We start from the raw sequence: 14,445 nt of genomic DNA on the forward strand, positions 1-14,445 counted from the left end.
ACTCCCGTGCCTTCAGACAGAGCTGGGTGCACTTGTGCCCTCCTCTCATGTATCTGGCTGTGTCTCATCTCAGAGTTACACTTGTGTAGTATTAGACTCGAGGACAGCTGCTTTTCTTCTTTCCCTGCTTTTTTTTTCCCCAACACTGTAAAAATAAAACACACTCATCTTCCAGAGATGGGTGTTCTGTTGACAGCAGAGCAGTCTGATGGATGTGCCAGGACATCATTTCATCAGAATCTCGAACCTTCATTCTTGTCATTTGAATCCTCTTGATGTGTAAGACCACATTAAACTCCTGTGGGAGAGAAGTGCTGCACAGCTCCTTGTCAGAGGGAGTTACAGGGGTTCATCCACACAGTCCTGGGATGGCACTGCTGGATGGGAGCTCTTGGATATTTCATTGGAATGAAACAACAAATTTCTGCAGGTGCCTAATCTCCTCCAGCATCATTTTCCAAAGGAAGAAAAGAACAGCTTCTGGTATTTATTGTCTGCAGTTTCCTCCACACAAATCCTTAAAATAGTCATGTTTTCCTTTCATTTTGCCAATGGCAAAAGGAATTTGTCTTTCTTACACCTTTTACTCTTCTCTGATTGCTGGAGGTTTTTTTAACATCTGGAGCACCAGGCTGGTGGCCAGATTTCTGAAGGTGTTTAAGCATCGACAGATGCACCTGGGTACCTGGAGGGATTTTCCAAAAGCATTTTGCTGTAATTGCTTATGATATTCTTCACTTCCCACCCTGATCTCTTCCATAGCGTCCCTATTCCTGCCAGCATCGCGTCTCTTACTGCAGACCTGAGTGGGATTTTGCTTCTTTTTTTTACTTTTAGTCCCAGAACTCCAGGGAACTCTACAAAGAGAGCAGAAATATTTGTTGCACATGGTTAGATTTGGGTAGATTTTAGAGTCCTTGTAAATACTGATGGGACGATGAGAGGGTTCGTGCTTTCATTTACAGCAGCAGAGCTTCAGTACAGGCAGAGTTTTATCATAGATGTGATGTACAGAGAAATCAACTGCTTGCCTCCTTTGAAATGCAAAATATTTCTGTGTTGCAACAGGATAGCTAAATTTGCCAGCGGATTTTGAGCATTTGTGTGGTTTTTTAATTTACAGAGAGCTTCCTTGTCACGCTTGCTCTCTATTCTGGGGGTCATGTTTGTGTTGGTATTAATAACCAGGTGAAAAACGGGGTGAAATTAGCAGGCAGAGCTGCAGAAATTAGCGGTGTGAGCTGGTTTCCTCCGCCGGGACAAGCTGCAGGAGCCAGCACAGCCCAGGGTTGTTATTCCAGAGCAAAGAGGCTGCAATTTCCATCCTGTAGTGCCATCTATAGCGCAGCGCAGAGCACAGCAAACCACGCTCCAAAAATCACATCACGACCCAAAAAAAAATAATCCAAAGGAGGCAGCAGGCTGTGGGAGACCTTCGTGAATTAAATCAGCAATTTAGGGGCCATGGTCCATGTTGTTTTGGACTGGATGGGAGTGGAGGTGTGAGCATCACCTGCCCTCCTGTCTGGCTGGATTATGATTTTTTGTGGGGCTTGTAACACAATTTCATCCCCTTCAAATCAATGCAAAAATGGCCACCTTTCTCCTGGGGACAGCTCAAGCTACACCAAATCAGAGGTGTGAAACAAAAACACATTTTTACTCTGATAAGCAAAGGGAATTTCTCTTTATTTTTGATTTTTAACCAGATGTTGCTTTCATGCTCTGAAACCTCTGAAACAGCTGAATGGATTTTCTTCAGACTCCTTGAACAAAAAATTCACCTTTGGGCTGTGAACAAGCTTGAGAAATTGCACTGTGATGGAGATTATTTTTTTTCTTCCCCTCCCCTCTTCCTTTTTTTTTTTTGATTTTGAAAGTTAAAAGGATCCTAAAATAGAAGCTGAGAATTGGATTAAACATCTCTCTGTTAACTCTTAGCACTGCTCCAAGTCTGCAATTATAATTTCTTAAGGTGCCTGGCTCCCATCCTTCTTACATTTCCAGCTGCCACCTTTTTTATTAAAATAACTGCTAGAATAATGTTGAGGAGCAGCCCATCTCTGGCTCGTTGTGAAGAGGGAGCTTTGCTGAGAAAACTAAGAGAAAGAAACTAAGAAATTGGCCTAATTTCACGTGCCTCCAAAACTGACCTGTGAAACTGGGGGAAGAAAAAGAGATCACAGGAGAAATCCCACTGTGCTCCTCGTGACTTCACCAGCATCCTGTGGCTGGAGGGGCAGAGTGTGGCAGTGCCAAGAGCTCTGGCCTGGGCCATTTGGTACTGAAATATGTATCATGAGACCTGCAATGTTAACAGAGCAGAAAAATCACCCAGTTCGCTGCCAGGAATGAATAAACACCTCACAGACTTCTTTCCTGACCTAAATCTGGCTAGAAAGGGACGTGAGAAATAAAAGGGGTATTTATATCTATACCACCTGTAGTTATCTAAGAAACCTTGTAATACTGTGGGAATCTGAGGTTTGTTCCCATCAGTTCTCTGTTTTCCAAGATCAAGCTCAAGAGCAGCTTCCAACAGAAAGGGTCATAGAATTGTAGAATTATTTAGGTTGAAAAAGACCTTTAGGATCATTAAGTTCAGTCATTAATCCAGCACTGCCAGGCTCACCACTGAAACACATCCCCAAGTCACACATCCATACATCTTTAAAATATGTCCATGATGCCTCATCCCAAAAACAGCCTCATGGGAAGATTTATTGATAGTCTTGGGAAATGCATATCTACCTTCTGTGTTGTATCAAAATATCTAGGTGTGTTGGATGCTTGAGGAATGGTTTCATTTACAAAGGATGAGTAAAAATCATCATCTCCTGTTGTCACCACTAATTTTCAGTGCCTCCATTTGTGCTGATGAAATGTGTTGCACCAGTAAGGGAGCAGACAAAGCCCTGTGTCAGCACAGGAGGAAAGGAGTGCTTTCCTTTGTTTGTGAGTGTCTGTGAGGTTTGTGAGTGTCTGAATGAGGGATTTCAGTCACCCAAGAGCGCTGGAGATGGAGGGGGAGCCGTTTGTAACCTCTGGAAAGGATCTGGTTGGGAGCAGTCCTTCTGTGGAGGAGCTGGACAGACTGAGCAGATGGATGTGTGTCTTGGTTTGAAAAGACAGGTGTTTGCTAAGGAAGGCAGGAACCTCCCTTGAAATGGAAAAATGTAAATCCCGACCCCCAAATTTTTATAATCTTGAAATCAAGGGGTACTCAGGCAAAGATAAGGGAATAGGAATAACAGATCTTTACTAGGAAAATTAAAATAAAAATGCTGCTGTACAAAAACAACCCACTGACAGAGTCAGAATAGAACCTGACAGCCTGCTGGTCAGGGTGCTGGTAGCAGTTTGATTAAATGGTGGCTGCTGTCCTCCTGGGGTGACAGATGGGGTTCTGTTGAAGCAGTGACACTGTAGAAGGGTGTAGCTTTCCTCTGAAGGTCCAGTGGTGGTGTAGATGGTTCTGGTCTTGCTCTGGGAATCCAGTGGAGAAAGGCTGCCTGCGGTGTTCCCAGTCTCAGATTATATCCAGGTAGGAATGCTTGGCTCCTCCCGCTGAGATGTTGTCATTTTATCAGTCCTGCAGTGAGACTCAGTGGCTCATTAACAGCAGATATCCCCCTGGAGGGAGGATGGCTCCTGGAAGAGATGAAGAACACTGCCTGTTTTTAACAGATGGTAATGGAATACATACTTTTGGTTCCATCTTGCACTGCAACCCAAGGCAATGTGTTAGTCAGTTTGGCCACTGGCTGTTTTAACAGAAAATGATGTGCTAAACCAAGCCCTGGGAAACAAATTGCACTCTCAGCGTGGCTGGAAGGCTGGCCTCTGGCACAGACAGCTGTTCTCAGCAGAGCCACATCCACCTTCTGCAAGACCTTCCACCAGGATCTGCCTTTGGCAATGCTGGGTGGAAGGAGCAAAAAGCCAGACACAAGGACAGCTTCAGCACCTGGGTGCTGTGTTTGCTGGCAAAGTCTGTGTGTGTGTGTGTTTTTCCAGGGTTTTCTCTAAGGAAAGTGCAGCAAGCTGGAGGTTTGGCTTGGGGTGGAAGCAAAGCAGACTTGCCCAAGGATGGACTGGAGCCTGCTTGGCTGAAGGTCTTTGGGCAAGCCAAGGTGTTCCTGGAGAGATGAGATACAGATTCTGGGAGCAGGACCTCCTGCTCTCGAGGTAAAGGCAGGAAGGGCTAAACCAGAAACTCCCTTTAGCCTCTTAGCTAACAAAATAAGCAGTAACCCCCAGCTATTTACATCTACAGTAATTCCTCCCAAAGTTCTTGCCAGCCCAGTTCAATTTTCCTTTAATTCCTGCGTGTGTATCTGCAAATAGCCGATTACTCGTGCTAGACCCTGCCAATAAATTGTGTGCTTATTTGTTTCCCTTCCTTCCAGAGTCGGTTTGCATTAAGCACCACTGCAGCGTGTGCAGGGGTTGAGGTAACGCCTCAGTGGCCTCATAAAACAAGTTCTTATTGAGCATGGCCTCTCTTTCTCACAAAATGAGCCCTTGGAAGATGCAAGCAGCTGGAATATGGGTATTTTCATGGCCATAAAAACTTCATTTTACTTTTATTGCTATTGAAAAGCCCTGGATAGGTGCATTTCTCATCCAGCTGATTAATCTGAGGTTAGAGGCCGGCACAGCAACAATTACACAGATATGTACCTCTGTGCATTTGGAAGCAGCGTATCTCAACCTCTTTCCAAAAGAAAATCAAAGGCAAAGTGTTGCCAGCATGGAGACACAAAGAATACCCTCTCTTTTTCATCTGAGACTCCAGCACAGGCTCGCTACGCCCACTTAAGGCTCCTTTCAGCTACCAGCGTGCCTCCGGGTTGCCTAGCAATCCTAACAATATTTTATGAGACCTTATTCCAGTGGCACATTTTGCTAATGCTGAATTTTAGAAGCTCCAGGAGAAGCACAGAGAAAGCCTGAGACAGTATCACTCCAATTTATTACAGCCAGGATGCAAGGTGGAGGAAGAATAAAATCCCAAATTATCATGCTGGGCATTTAGCAGGAAGGTCTGGCATGGGAGCCTGGGAGCCAGTGCTGCCAGGGGTGCTCCCCATGCCATGGGCAGCACAAATGGGCATCTGTGGCTGTGCCCAGGCTCCAACCAGGCACATCCCAAAGGGAATGGAGGCTGGCAGCCAGTGTGCCTGCTGCAGGCTTCTGAGCAAACCTCTAATGGGGAGAAATGATGAGGGAAAACAACTTCTGGGTGAGTGGGGCAGAAAGGATTCGGTACAAGCAGCGGTGGTACCGTCCTAATCTTGGGTGCCTCTGTAACCAGGGATTGTGTCCCAGGGTGAGTGATGCTGGGAATTAAAGGGGCTGAAGGGACCAGGGGCTCCAGGATGCCTTGGAGAACCCACTGGCATCCACCCAGTTTCCACCCTGAGCTTTACAGAAAGTAAAGGTACAAAAATCCATAAACCTGCTTCAAATCACATTCTCTTGGTTTCTCCCTTTCTAGCCCAAAGTGAACACATAACCCAGCATAACGAGCCCTTGGGGTTACAGTCGATGTTGAAGTCAACATTTCTGAAGGCTACAAAGTTCCTATTTTTATCTTTTAGCTTGGCTAATGCAAACTTTGCCCATAACCTAAACTTTCTGTAAATTACTTTTAATGGTTAGGGGTTTTAAATCCTACCTTGAAAAAGGAAAATAACATCTTTAATCTCATCAAAGGTTACTCCATAATAGTGATTTCCTGTTAACATAAACTGAATTAGATTCAACCATTAAGTTCTCACATGATTATTATCTTGTTGATGAAGAATGTCATCAGTCAAATTCAGCAGCAGTTTCATTTCTGTAAAACATGTATCTATAAGAAGAAAATCAATAATGTTTTCATGCTTTCCTATTTGCCTCTCTCTCTCTTCTTTTTTTTCTTTTTTTTTTTTTTTTTTGAGAGGTTTTAATTTTTTTCAGTTTCCAGGGTGCACAGGTGGAGTTTTTAAGCAGGTAAACATGACCTCTCCTTCCTGTAAAGCAAGTTCATCAGCATGAGGGAACTGGTGAGTGAAAAGTGCTCCAAACTGAAGTGACACACATCTCATTGATTCTTTTCACTGGCCAAACTGGAGGACAAGTAAGATTTTTAAAATCCTTTCATTTTTAATAGAGTATGGTATTATTAGTAACGTGAGTAAAACTGTTTATAGCAGATGTTTTTCTAAAGGTGAAAGTGGGTCCTGAAAGTGAGTGCCTGATGGTTGTAAAACCAGGGTTTCCCAGCATTTACACCAAATGTCCTTAATTAACACACCTAATGAATGCAACCAACCAGAAAAGGGGAGCACAGAGTGGGAAAAGCAGAGTTCCACGCTTCATCCAGTATTTTACTGGGAACCATCATTAGTGCTGGAACTATAAGCAGAAGTTGGGTTTGCTCAGTGCTTTAGAGGTGTCTGCAGAACTGCAGGATATTTTAGGAGAGCCCCTCCTGCAGCATCTGCTCCCTGCTGAGAGGCTCCAGTGATCCCAAAAGATGCTCAGGTCCCACTGAAAGCAATTATGGTTTACAAGTGCCTTTGCTAGTCCCTGCTTCAAGGATAACCCATGTGCACAGCCAAAGCTAAGAATAGATCACAGCAACTCAACTTTCCTCTCTTAGGATGCTACACAGAGGCTGAAGTCCAGGCTGTTCCCACATGGATCCCTGGACACCTTGGTTGTGTCCATGTCTGGGCACTGGACTCCTCCCCTCTATCTCTTACTTGAGGAAAACAGTGCCACATGAACACCACATCATTATTCCTTCCTTCCAATCCATCCAAAAGAATGTTCATGGTGTACATGCATCCCTGGGATGCTCCAGGCAGGGAGCCTTGAGCAGAGTGAGAAAGGCTGGATCCAGACATTTTCCTTATTTTCATGGCGTGGCTTGGTGGGGTTTCTTTTGGTCCCTTTGGAAGGGAAATTTTTGGTATCAAGCAGGTTAATAGGTGACAGCTGATTAAAAGAGAAAGAGAGGCTGTTTATTTTGGTGGGGGAATTCATTGAAGAAGCACCTGCACACAGCCATTTCCAAAGGCTGGGATGATGCAGAGTCCGGGCTGCTGGGTCATGGCATAGAGGTGAAGTAGTAAAGAGGCCATTTACACACACAATATTCTGGCTTTGGAACTGACTCCAGACTGCCCTGACCTTCCCTGTGTGGTTTATGCCTGTGATAACAGGGGAAAGATGCTGGGATCAGGCGTGCCCGCTGTGGTTTTGGCAGCACGTTGCACTGGCTGCACCTCACGATGGATACATCCTCATAGGTGTGGAACGTGATATAGGATTTGGGACAGTAAACATGCACATCCTGTGCCTTTTGTTTAAATGTTTTATAAAAATACAGGGCAAATTTTGTAGCTTTTCTGTCTCCTCTTGCTTCTCAGGCAGGTTGTAAAGCAAGATATTTAAGATCAGCTGCTTCCAACCCTCTAGACAATGCATGGAGCTTGTTTTCAGCAGTGACAGGCACTATATGCTGCAGTGGCTCATAAAAGTCCAAAGCCATATTCCTTTTGGGCTGAAATGCTTTGTGTTTTGTATCAGATTTTATACTTACTGGTTCAGTTGTTTTCAGCTGTTGAAAAGTATGTGGTGGCTTTTTTTGCCTCTGTTCACATCTTTGGATAGTGACAAAATGAGATCGTTCAGAAAGAACTAAAGCAAATAATTCAGACCTGGCTTGTGTTATGCATTTCACCCAGGTCCAAGTTTCAAGCCAAAATGAAAGTTAAGTTAGCTAAGCAGGTTTAAAGCCCAAAGCACACAGAGCAGTGTAAAATGTATGAATTATTTTAACTACAACCCATGAAATGGTATTGCTTTTGTAAAAGTATCTTGACAAGAAATTGTCTTGTTCAAGGCCTTCCAAAGTGAGGTGTCATGCATCAGACAGGCACTGGCTTGGATTCTATGAAAATGACAGCATTTCTTCACAGGGAATGAGCAGATCATATAATATCTTAGGGAATGGCAGAGTCTGGGCATCAGATGTTTCTAGGTCCTTACTGTGTTTCAGAGAGCGTGCTGTGAAAATATATTCTTGATAAGTGTGATTCAAAAAAAATCTCTCTGAAGCCTAAATAAACTGTGATAGAAACATTTCGAGCATGCTGGAGTTTACAGTAAACAGGATCACAGCTGATTTAAAAATGAAAAAATTTCATTACTGTAGAAGGCACAGTCTCTGCAGGCTGTGCTGCTCTTGGGAGGGAGCTAACAGACACAGCATCTCATTTAGCTCTATCTCTGCAGGCACCAGGGCTGCTGCTCAGCACCCAGCACAGGGCACGCAGCACCTCACAGGAGGCAGCCCTGACGAGCAGGGTTTAAGCAGTGTCCCCTCGCTATAGGTCACAATGTTTGCCTGCCTTTTTCTCTCTGATCCTGCTGCCTTCAGCTTAGCAACCTATTGGGGTTAGGGGAGAAAATGGAGGGTTTGTATCCTTTGTGTGCTTTCAGGAGTGTGAGTGCTCCCTCCTTATTTCTGACTCATTGATGTGGTTTTCTTCAAGCTTCTGAAGAAGAAAGAATTCTTCTATCAGTTGATCACCTCCTCCACAGGCCAACCCTTTCTTATCAGCCCATTTGGATTAAAACCTGGCTCAGAGCCACAGTGAAAGATCTGTAAAGTTGTTCTGACCGAGAGAAGGTATTTATGGGTGTCACAGATGGGATTAGGGTGTGGCTGTCCTCCCCAAACCCTCAATGCCAGCTCACATCCTCAATTCCACTGCAAGCCTTACATGTTCCTCCCAGAGAGCCATGCCACGGATGCTGTTTGGGCAGGCAGGGACATTTATGTGGTTGTCTCAGATCAGGCACAAGGGTCATCACTGAGAGACATAAGGATTGAGTTAAAAGCACAGCTGCTGCAAAAGAATTGAGAAAACAGGTAGAAAGCCCAAGAGAGCCTGAGTTATACACCGTGCAAGTGTGTATCAGATACCGTAGTGTGCCTGAATATATTTCAAAACAATTAATTTTATTTAACTTCCTGCAGAAGTTGGTTAAGAAGAAAATCCTACCAGATGTGTATAAGCACAACCCCTTTTTTGTTCCTGTGTCACATCACAGTGATTTCACTGAGACACAAAGCACAATTAAAACCCACCCAGTTGGAGAGAAAAGTGAGGCTGCTCCCAAGCACAGGTGTGCTGGGGAAAGTAGCTCCACAGATCGGGGCATATTGCTCATCACTTACACTGTTCTAAATCTGTTTGGACAAAAACCACAACAGCATTTAAAACCTACTTGATGGCTGAGGGGAAGGGAAAAATTGCTGCAGAGAGATGGGCTGGAATTTGAGGGAACAGTGCCCTCTTCTTTTGTATTTTATCAAAGTGTTTGTGTGATGCAGGTGCTGAAGTCTCTGCTCGCTTGCTAATGATGCACACTTACATCAGAGGAAGCCTTATCGCCATTAACCCCATTACATTGGCACTGTGCTCAGGAGAAATGCTGGACTGGGCTGGCACAGAGACAGCAGACTCTTTTCCTTGGAGTAATTGCTTTCCTTCACTCTTCTCCTCCTCCTTCCCAGGTCAGGGCTGTGCACATTAGGCTGCCTTTCATTGTGAGCATCAATGTGTTGTCTGGCTGCTGGGTAAATACATCAAGTGGCTCACGCCCAGTGTGCAGCTCTCATCATTCCTTTCTGTCAAAGCTGCTTTTCAATGATGCTTTGGTCTGGGGGTAGAACAGATTTCCTGCAGTGCTGAAGCCGGGCAGATTCCTTGCTGAATTGGAGCTTGATAAATATGTATTGAGTCTCACGCATCAGAACAGTGAGCAACAGCCATATGAAATGCTATAGAAATGCAGCATTTCACTTCTAGCAACTCAGAGTTTTTAAGCAGACGCCATCCAGCAGATAAAAGCAGAAACATGCCCTTTTATCACTGTTTTTGCAAGATTTGTGTTTGCCCAATGCAGTGGTATCTGGGTGACCATAACAACCCATTACATCCATTTGCCCACAACTGATAGCATGAAACAGATTCTTGCTGTATTGAGACAGTCAGCGATGACACACAGCCAAACAAATATTTGACAAAGGACAGTTGGGTTTCACACCACTCTCTGAGTAACCCTTACTCCATCCCAGCTATTTTCTGCTCTCACAGCTGCTTTGTTTGAATGTTTGATTTATCCTCCCAGTTCAGGTTGTCCTGTTGCACAGAGAGGTGAGGCAGGGCAGCATCTCAAAATGGCTCAAGGTGCTTCTACAAAGTGCCAGGAGGGATTATTTCTGCATGTGCTTGTGTTGGTGTCACACCATGGTAGGACCTGAGCACATTTCTGGCTGGAGCAGGACAGTTTGGATGGCCAGGGATAGCCAAGGTGCCATTCCCACACCCACATCTCAGGTGGCACAAGGACTGTGCTGATCTCCCTACAGCTCTTGAAACCTGGCTGGCATCTCCTGGCCACCCGAATATTTTGGTAGGCAATTCATGGAATTAAGAAGTTTGGCCACATCTGCTGACACATCCATCTAAAACGCCGCCGAGGAAAATGAACAACTATAAAGTCCAGCCATGCAGGACGAGATAAACTTCATCCAAACAATCTTGAGTGCGTTTACATCAGGCATTTACAGCGGGGCAGCCAGCTTGACTTTAAGCAGGATTAGCTGACTGGAGGAGCACAAGACGTTGCTGTGGCTGAAGGGCCCTTGGTTTGATGCTGTTGCAGGGCAGATTAGAGCTGAGCAGAGCGTTGGAGGCTGCAAGCAGAGCCCTCTGTTAGAAGCTTAGGGAAAGGATGCCGCAGGCAGACGGGCTGCTGAGACATGGTGCTAAGCACAGCCCACCAGGCAGCTCAGAGGAATCCTGTTTCTGTTCACCACTTGATCACATTGTGCATGAAGCTGGGATTTATCTCGGCAGTGGTGCTGGCTTAAGCAGCAAATGCCACTCAGAAGAAATTTCCAAGTAGAAAGGAAAGTACTTGTTAGAAAAAAATCTCATCAATTGGTGTGGCTGGAGTGTCCCAGTGGCTGCAGATGACCATGACACATGTGGACATGCCCACTGACATCACCAGTTCCACAGCCCTGGAGCAGCAATGTTGTTCCAGCTCTGCCCTGAGCAGCTGGGGAGCCTTTGAGCAGGGCAAGGACCTTCACAGCCAGCCTCACGTGTCAGCCCTCGGGTTATTCCCTAACTGGAGCTGCAGAAATCTGTAACCCATTGGATGTGGGAACAGTAACTCCACTCCAGTGCACAGTCCTGCAGTAACACATCTCTTGGCCCCACATCAGAGGGCCACACAGGGCTTCCCTGCACCTCCTGTGTTTGGAACCAGGGCCCTGCTCTTACCCATGGCAGGGGTTGGCTCCTGCCCTGACCCAGCCTGCCCTCAATGTGTTTTCCCAGGCAGCCCTAGAAACAGTTACTGACAACATCTGGTAACAGTCTCACCCTATTCCTGGTCCATTCAGGGTCCTTCTGGTCAAATCTGGGATTTTAGAAAAGCTGTAGACATGAATTAAAATCTCTGGAACTGCTTTCTCTTTCTAATTTTTTTTTTTCTTTTTGGCAGGTCAGGCTGCTCTGATATAAGGTCTCACCCTGCTTGCTGCCATTCAGCCTGGGTCCATATTTAAGTTCAGGTAACAGCACACTCATCCAGGGGTGGATGGAGTAAAAGCCTGAGCCAACTCTTGTCAGGCAGTGTGTGACCCTGGCTCTACCTGATGGCCACATTTTGTCTTCTGGCCACAAGCATTTGCTGATGCTGAGCAGTTTGGGGCAGGAGAGGAGCTCAGGCAGACAGCTCAGATCCCAGCTCAGACCACCTCCCTCCTCCCCGTGTCCCCTCCGTGGATGCCTTTCCCCCCTCTCCTGCAACCTTTTGCTGTGCCCAGCTCGGCTGAGTCTCGCTGCAGAGCTGACACTGGTGTGGGGGAAGTGGGATTGGTGTTTTTTAGATGGTGCTTTTCTCTCTTCCTCTCGGTTGGCATTGAACTGCAGAGGCAAAGAGCACTCACCGAAGATGGTGTCTCGGGTGAGATGTCTAACGCAGGTCTCGACTGCTCAGCAGTCATTAGACATCCCAGGGAAGATGTTCCAGGAAGAGGGATGTTAACCTTGCGGTCCTGGACTGATTCCAGCTCGTTTAATTACAGTTTTCATTGCTGAAATTTGCTCTGCACTTTTGACCAGTTATGGGATTTTTTTTTCCCCCATCTCCTTGAAGCTGTTGAACAGCTTTGCTACGAGCTGACACATTCCCCACACAAGCTGAAGCAATACAAAACTATAGCTGCTCCCTCTCCCAAGTTTCTCAAATTCATTGTATTTTCTGACTACTTAACTATTCAGGATTCTGCAAAGTATCACCAGTTCACCTATACAGAAACATTTTATCTGTTTAATCTGGATATATGTATATATGGAAATGTACATAGAGTACAGACTATGTATGAGCCAAATATATGCTGTTGTGGCACAGAACATGACCTTTATCATTAATATAAATATAGATAGAAATACAATACATAATCATACAGAAATATAAAAAAGTAATTTGAAGAAATGCTGTAATGCAAGCTAAACAACCTACACAGTCCCTTATAATGAAAATCTGTATGAGTATAAAGCTATATAAAAACACTATATGCATTCATATATGAGTGTATATATTTATATATATATATATATATATATAACCTCTATGAAAGTGCATTAAGGTGTTTTAAACCTCACACCTTTGTGTATGTGGGATAAATCTCTCCTTCAGCAAGCCTTGGCAAACAGTCCAGGGTTATTAAGGAAGTGTTTAAGGCCAGATTGGATGGGGCTACAAGCAACCTGGTCTGGTGTAAAGTGTCCTTACCCATGGACAGGGGTATGGAACCAGATGTTTTAATGTCTCTTCCAAGCCAAAATTCTATGATTCCATAGAGAGGCAGCAAAAGGCCACTGAACCCAGTTCATGTCAGAGTCCAGACCCCAGCCAGGGGATGTATGTGTCCCTGCCCCACAAAATGCTTGGAGCGGGTTGGTTTGGGCCTGGGGCATCTCTCCAGCACAGGGAGCTGTTGGTGAGGTGATTTGGAGAGGCTCTTCGTTAGGAACTGCAGTGATAGGACAAGGAGTAATGGGTACAAATTGAAAGAGTGGAAATTTATGTGAAATATTCGGAAGAAACTCTTCCCTGTGAGGGTGGGGAGGCCCTGGCACAGGCTGCCCCTGGATCCCTGGAAGTGTCCAAGGCCAGGCTGGACGGGGCTTGGAGAAATCTGGGACAGTGGAAGGTGTCCCTGCCATGGCAGGGGCAGGAACTGAGCGATCTTTAAAGTCCCTTCCAACCCTAACCATTCTATGACTCCATGGAGAGGCAGCAAAAGGCCGCTGAATCGAGCCCATGTCAGTGACCAGAAGCGTGCCGTGGCACGGACCTGCCCCATACCCGCAGAAAGCCCAGAGCCGGCCGATGTGCGGCGGGGGCAGCCCGCGGCTCGGGGGGTGTTTGTGGGGGGCACAGAGCGGTTTAACCGCCGGGAGCCGCCGGGCCGGGGCCGCTCCCTCACACCTGCCCGCGCTGCGCTGCCCGCCCTGGCCCGCAGGCGGCGCCGCGCGGCCGCCGTTGCCGCCCCCGCCCAGCGGCCCGCACCGCGGCGGGGCGGCCGCGCCCGGCGGAGCTGCCGGGGGAGGCGGCGGCCGGCGCGGCTCCCGCCCCGCCCCGCGTCCCCGCCATCCCCGCCCCGCCGGCCCCGCCCCGGAGGCCGGCACGCTGGCTCGCTCGCTGCCGGGGAACATGGCCGAAGTCGGGGAGGACAGTAGCGGGGCGCGGGCTCTGCTGGCGCTGCGCTCGGCGCCCTGCAGCCCCGCCGCCGCGCCCCCTCCCGGGCCGCCGCCCCCGGCCGCGCCGCCCGCCGCCTGCACCGGGCCGGTGCTGGCGCGGCTGCAGGGCCGCGAGTTCGAGTTCCTCATGCGGCAGCCGGCCGTCACCATAGGCCGCAACTCCTCGCAGGGCTCCGTGGACGTCAACATGGGGCACTCCAGCTTCATCTCGCGGCGGCACCTGCAGCTCAGCTTCCAGGAGCCGCACTTCTACCTGCGCTGCCTCGGCAAGAACGGCGTCTTCGTGGACGGCGCCTTCCAGCGCCGCGGCGGCCCGGCCCTGCAGCTCCCGCCGCAGTGAGTGCCGGGGGCCGGGGGCGGCGGGGCCGGGCTCGCTCCGCAGGGCAGGAGCGGCCCCAGGGGTGGAGAGGGACCCTCTGTCCCGGGAGGGGACGTGGGGCTGGGCGGAGCGGGGGCTTCTTCGAGGAGGGGACGGTGAGAAGTCCCCAGCCCCACGGAGCAGACGATGAGCTGCCCATGTCCCATGCAGGGGATGTGTGTCTGCCAGAAGGGCCTGTGGTGATGGTGGGGGGCCACAGCTGATGAAAGAAATAGGGGT

The 14,445-nt window shown here is 47.6% G+C and overlaps 1 protein-coding gene across 1 annotated transcript in view; it reads left to right on the forward strand.

Annotated features, from left to right (window-relative positions):
- Positions 1-13,775: 13,775 nt before the first annotated feature.
- The window catches only part of FOXK1 (forkhead box K1), a 53,749-nt gene continuing 53,079 nt past the window's right edge, over positions 13,776-14,445 (forward strand). Inside the window, exon 1 of the mRNA XM_086855195.1 lies at positions 13,776-14,183. Within this exon, the coding sequence (XP_086711321.1) occupies positions 13,801-14,183 (383 nt within the window). The 5' untranslated portion in view covers positions 13,776-13,800. The remainder of the gene's footprint in view (positions 14,184-14,445) is intronic.

Source organism: Cyanistes caeruleus, chromosome 17 (genome assembly GCF_971803275.1).
Source record: "Cyanistes caeruleus chromosome 17, bCyaCae1.hap1.1, whole genome shotgun sequence".
In the NCBI taxonomy this organism is placed as follows: Eukaryota; Metazoa; Chordata; class Aves; order Passeriformes; family Paridae; genus Cyanistes; species Cyanistes caeruleus.